Source organism: Leiobunum rupestre, chromosome 8, assembly GCF_980474605.1.
Source record: "Leiobunum rupestre chromosome 8, qqLeiRupe1.1.hap1, whole genome shotgun sequence".
Taxonomy (NCBI): Eukaryota; Metazoa; Arthropoda; class Arachnida; order Opiliones; family Sclerosomatidae; genus Leiobunum; species Leiobunum rupestre.
Genome location: NC_143391.1, coordinates 18755314 through 18761380, shown reverse-complemented (window position 1 = coordinate 18761380; position 6067 = coordinate 18755314). Strand labels below are relative to the sequence as shown.

Here is a 6067-nt window from a genome sequence, read left to right as displayed (position 1 = left end):
ATTTCAGCTCCCAAACTCGTATTCCACACGTTATCAACTTAACGACCTTCTTGATTTTGGACTAACATTGCTCAACTTCCTATTTCGCAAATCAGATCGAGTCAAACCTAGTTAGCCATAAAATGTGACGGGGAACACCTTTCTAATTGGAACCAACTTTGTAACTCTTACGGTTCTCAAGTTAACTTTTGAACGACCTTGAAGACATGGTTCAAGGTCATTGAAATTTTCATAGTTTGTTGACCCCCTGAGCGCTCTATAATAACCTAAAATTTCAAAATCGTAGTTAAAACACATTGAGATATTCGCCCTGGTCCATTTTTTAGTTAACACCATGTATTATCTTGGACAAGACCAAAGATAATCTTAACTACGGGACGAGACTCAATCGTTTTTCTATAATTATATAGCGCCACCTACTTGATAATGGGCTTTCAATAAATTCAAATCGATTAAAATATAAAATTTTATTTAAATTACATAATTTTCTACAAACTATAATTATATACAATCACCATTTAATAGCTAAAGCATTGGACATTTTTTCAACAGTATGATAAGACGTTCGAATTACAGAATTAAATCTTTCCCCATCTTTGCCACCGAGCCAATCATAAACTTCCTGAAGAGAAGGATTCGTTTCAGGAAGTTTGACTGGTAGAGAGAAATATAATTTCTCAACAGTTTGCAATAATTCATCTGCAGTTTCATTGTTATCACTGCGAATTTGGGCACCACCATTTAGACAACCTAATAAAAATAAATATTTCCTTAATAATAAAATACAACAAATACACACCAAAAAGTATCATACCACTAGGGCATGCCATAATTTCTACAAAAGCATATGGACATTTTCCTCTTTTCAATTTCTGTACAATATTTTGAATATTTCTAAATCCATTTGCTATTGCAAATTTTAGTACCACTTTCCCATCAAATTCAAAAGAAACTTCTTTTAAATCTCGATTCCTGTTGAAAAAAATTCCTTGTTAAAAACAATTAAAACAACTGAAATTTTTATATTTTTAACCTTAACGTTGTATAGGTAATGGAACTCAATTCAACTCCATAAAGCTTGTGTACAGCTGTAGCAAAAACATAGTCTGAATATCCCCCTGATCCAGTGCCTTTATGCGTATAAAGATCAGTTCCACCCTCACATGGAAATCTGTATGGAATGTGCAAAATCAGAAAATATTTTTCCACATATGATGCTTAAATATTAGGAATTCACAGCAGGCTACTTGGAATTTTTATATATGCCATTGTGGTGGTTATATGATGGGTTTACAGCCAAGGCAAGATCCTTTGTGTTACAAACAAATATAACAGGTATATACTATATAGGCAACAGGTCATTCTAATTTCTAAGTAGCATTATCGATTCCTGATAAAATAAATTCTTTACATGTTATCCAATGCAACTGGTTCAAACAAACGCAATGAATGATGTGCTTCTAGCATTTGTTCCACTTCAACTAAAAACGAAAAAGAGCAATATTTTAATTTCTTGTTAAAACCAAATTGAAATGCCATAGTTTAATAACAAACTTGATGTGATGACACAATCAACATCTCTAGTTTCGTAAATGTCATTGTAAAAATCTGATCTCGAAGCTTCAAGCTTTTTATCATAACATGGCATGACTGTAACATGGTATATCTATAAATATACCAAAAAATAAGTATCTAATTTAACCATAAACCCAAAACTGAAATAAATAATTAGAGATTGTTACCAAATTGGGAGATTTAGAGAGTTTAGAAGCCAAATACGATTTTACAAGTGACCCCATTATCTGCTGTGGAGATTTGGTTGTGCTTATAAAAGGAAGTATGTAGTCTCCGTGAGTTTTTTCGGCATAACAGATCCAACCAGGGCATGCAGACGTAAACATTGGCAAAGAATTTGGTTGAACAGCTTTGTTTCTATAACGGCTTAAGAATTCGTTTGCAGTTTCTAGCAAAGTTAAGTCACGGCTAACTGTAGTGTCAAAAACATAGTGAACTCCAAGAGTTTTAAAATATCCAGTCAGTTTTTGAGCAGTTTCTAAAATAGGCATTCCAAATTTTGCAGCTAAAGAGGCTCTGGCTTGTGGTGAAATTGATACAACAATGATTTTCTGCTGACTATAATTTCCTAGCTTCAAAGAAAATAAATCCTTATTATTTCAAAAGTGGAATCATGTATTTATTCATTGAAGTACCTCCTGGAGTTTTTTGTTTTCTTCAATAATTCTATACAGCTCATCCTGACTTTGTTGGGTTATTAAAACACTCTCAGCAGTTGTGATGCAACCACTACAAGCGAGACAATCATTTAACGTGATTTTAGCTTTCTCAAGTTTCATAGATTGTCCATCCTATGAAATAGAACTAAATCATTTTACTATATCATGACTTTTTTATTGCATGCTTACATCTCCAATTCCAACATAACTTCCATCATCTGTTATTTTAATTTTTGATGCTTTACCACCTTTCTTTTCAACTTGAACTGGCTTGATACATTCCTAAAATGTAAGTGGTTTAGTGTCTATTAGCATTTAGTTATTGAATGATTACCTGTGACGGTGTTATGAAATCATTTAGGTCTGTTAACCGCAAAACGCCACTGAATCCTGACGCCATTTGATTTTAAAGCCGATTTAAACTAAAAAACATTTCCGCCGCCTATACAATACAACCTCAGATTTCTATGCATACAACCACATAGAAATCTTATAACATAGAATGATTCGGTATAAATACAAAATGGGCCAATTACATTTTCGGAGGTTTCGTCATTATCAGCCAATCACGATTCAAAGAGTGACTACGGCAACGACTCGTTGCCATCTAGTTTGAGTTACTGAAAATAATAATTTGATTTTAGATACAGGCCCTAAACACAGGCAGATATGATACAAATCTACAAGGGGTGAAAACCGCGGTCCAAAACGGAGCCATGGCAATCATTTCTGATATCTGTGCTATTTTTCGCGCGGCCAGTATTTTTTAAAGCGCAAGTAGAACACAAAGCAGACATATAGTCATTTGTTTTTTTTTGTTTTTTTTTGTTAAAAACACAGAAGAGAAAACAGTAGAAAGGACTGCCAACTTTTATCTTTCTGTATATATATTTTTTCTTTTTCTTTTGTTTTTGAGTGTCTGTATCAGGGTGTGTATGGTGCGAAGACCTAGTTGTCAGGTGCACCAAAATAAAGTTTATTATTTTTGAAAAAAAAATTTGATTTTAGATTACGTCACCTTAAATCGAGGACCGTTTCCCACCGGGCCGACTTCCTTTCCCTCTTCGAGCGTGGCGCTTTGCACAGGAGTACAATCTCACTTGGCTTTTCAACTACACCAGGGCCCATCTCCCTCGTCTGCGAACACCGGAGTGGGAACCGACAGCGGCCACGATCATTCCTCGCTGGCTCTCTTCTACCAAGGGAGACCTGCCATCTGACGCGCTCTTTTTCGCGACCCTCGAACCTTACGCCAGAGATGCTACGGTCATCTATACGGACGGCTCGCTCTTCTCGGACTCGGGTGTTGCTGGTGCGGCTTTCACGATTCCGGCCCTCGGCGTCGGCGCGAGGTCCTTCGTGGACTCCGGGCATCCTATCAACCGGGTTGAGCTCCTCGCTATCCAGATGGCTCTTTCATACGCGGTGACAAATGTGCCTGGTGCGCTGGTTATTTGCTCCGACTCTCAGAGTGCCCTCACCCAACTGCTGACGCGCTCTTCTGATCCGGTTGTTTCAATAATCCATGATCTATGTGACAATTATCCCCGCTCCGTCACTTTCCTTTGGTGCCCAGCTCACGTGGGGGTGCCAGGCAACGAAACGGCGGACAAACTGGCCGGGGTCACCCAGCTTCAACGTCCTCCTCAGGGGGTGCACTTCTTCCTTCCCTCGACACTCTCGGAGCTAAAGAGTGTCTGTGGGAAAGCGATCACCTCTTCGTGGACTCGCACCTGGCGGTCTCTCGCAGCCCAGTGGCCTCTCCTAGCTGCGAAACCTAACCCTGAACCTCGAGCCGTTCTGGCCGTTCAACTTCCTAGACTGGAGGACACTCTTCTCGCGCGGCTTGGTTGTGGCAGACTTCCCACAAAGGCGGTTCTTCATCGTTTCGGGGCTTCGGAACTCGGGCTCCAGCCCTCGGTGTGCGGTACGAGAGGACGCCGAACACGTCCTGTTCGCGTGTGCCACCTTCGCGACCCCTCGGCGGAATCTCTACCTTTCGCTCCAGGCGCGGGGTCTCCCGGACTCCGTGGTGGGTGTTCTCACCGCCGTTCACGCGGGTTGGCAAGATGTGATTTTGGACACTTGTAAACTTCTTCGTAAAGCTTTTCCGCGATGATTGTGATTATTGTTCTTTTTGTATTTATTTTCCGTTTGTTCTTTCTCAATAACGTCTGTTCGCGGACTTTTCTCCCTGTGCGCCTGGTGTGAAGGCCTCGTTGCTATATACACCAATCCCCGCTACTATTGTTATTCTGCCCCCCCCCCCCTTACGTCACCTTAAGAACCCGCATTTGATTGGCCCACGTCAATCGAGTCACGGCCCCCTCTCTTCTCTTATATGCAAACGTTTTGGATAACTATTGCGTTGTTTGTTGTTATGGCTCCTCGATGTTTCATTTCCACATGTAAAAAACGATTTGCGGTGGACGGTAATGTGTCGTTGTACAGGTAAAAGTTTGGGTTTCCTTGAGCAATTTGAAATGTTAACAAACGGCGGGCTTTCAAATTGATGATTTGTTAAAAATTACTTCAGGAAGTTCAGTGAGCCTAGTGGCACAACTCAGGACTATAATTACTGCAATATCCGTTTTTTTAAAAACACTTTATTTAATGGCGTTTTTCTTTGGGTTGCTCCGAAACCGCTCTCAACTGCCTTTCGGATCAAAAAAAAATGACGTGTGACGTCATCGATCCTTAAGAGAGCGGACGAGAGTACTTTTCCAATGATAAACGTAACTTTTTTCGAATCAGTATTTTTGGCGCGCTTTTCCCAATGATAAACAATTGTTTCTCAAACTTTCTTGTATCGAATTCAGACGCGTTTTATTAGGCCTAGAACGCTGTAAAAATTAGTCAAAAGGTGATTTTCGGCAGAAATAGCACTACGACCACCATGTCCTTTATTGTTTGGAAATCTAAAATTCTCCCTAAACCATAATTTTTTCTTATTAGTCTACAGTCTACACTTACATAACAATATAGTAGAGGCAGTAATAAATTGATGTACTTCTTCATTTGAAAATCTATGCACTACATTTTTAATAAATCCCTCAATTTTCGGATGTTCTGCTATATCCTTAAAAATATGTTCCAAAAAATCTTCCTCCTCTGAACTTGATGATGAAGATTCTAATAACAAAATAATTCGTAAATCTTCTTCCCTGACCGCCGCCATTTTCCACAAAACTTGCTCCGAATCAATTGATCCGTCACCATAGAAATCTCATAGGTAACTAGAATGCTGCCGCCTACGGCCGAGCTTGACGCCAGTTCACCTTGATCCTTCAGCCAATGAGAGGCCGTAGAGTGGTTCCGCCAAGGAGGATAATAATCCTCCTTGGTTCCGCGTATCTATAGCGGGAGCTAGATGAGGTCATTCTCTCTGGTGACATTAAATTCTTGGCAGAACCACTCTTTGAGCTCTGATTGGCTGAGATCTGGCTATCGTCTGCCATGGCGTTTGGTCCATTTGCCAGTTACACGGCAGCATTCTAGTTACCTATGAGATTTCTATGTCCGTCACTTATCTCGGATCAACAGAGAGCAAGAAATCAGCCACTCTCTCGCGGAGCAACGTCCCAATGGTAAACGCGAATCTCTGCGGGATCTGCTCTCGAAAGCCCAATGGGACACGCAAGGACTTTCGGAGCACTCCGGGAGCAGAGAAAGCAGCCCAAAGAAAAACGCCATTGCATTGTAAATATCGGTCTTCGTTGAGTACTATCTCTTATGTTGTTTAACAGTGGAATGTTGAATTTAAGCAGAGTGCGAGACATTTATCTTGGCTAAGCTTCTAAGACAAAAAGCATATTATTAAATAAAAGGTAAAG

General features: G+C 40.1%; 1 protein-coding gene across 2 annotated transcripts; it reads right to left on the bottom strand.

Moving 5' to 3' along the window:
- Positions 1-452: 452 nt before the first annotated feature.
- Positions 453-2695, bottom strand: LOC149932612 (cytosolic Fe-S cluster assembly factor narfl). 2 transcript variants are annotated; one of them, XM_090155348.1, is made up of 9 exons: positions 2569-2695; positions 2424-2516; positions 2211-2366; positions 1743-2147; positions 1555-1666; positions 1412-1481; positions 1034-1171; positions 815-972; positions 453-750 (listed from the first exon to the last, which is right to left on the bottom strand). In XM_090155348.1, exons 1-9 carry the CDS (start codon positions 2632-2634, stop codon positions 512-514), a joined length of 1437 nt encoding a protein of 478 aa, XP_090011474.1. In that variant the 5' UTR covers positions 2635-2695; the 3' UTR covers positions 453-511. The 2 variants fall into 2 exon arrangements, with proteins under 2 accessions (XP_090011474.1, XP_090011475.1); XM_090155349.1 differs by lacking the exon at positions 2569-2695 and having other exon boundaries at positions 2211-2379; positions 2424-2501.
- Positions 2696-6067: the final 3372 nt, after the last annotated feature.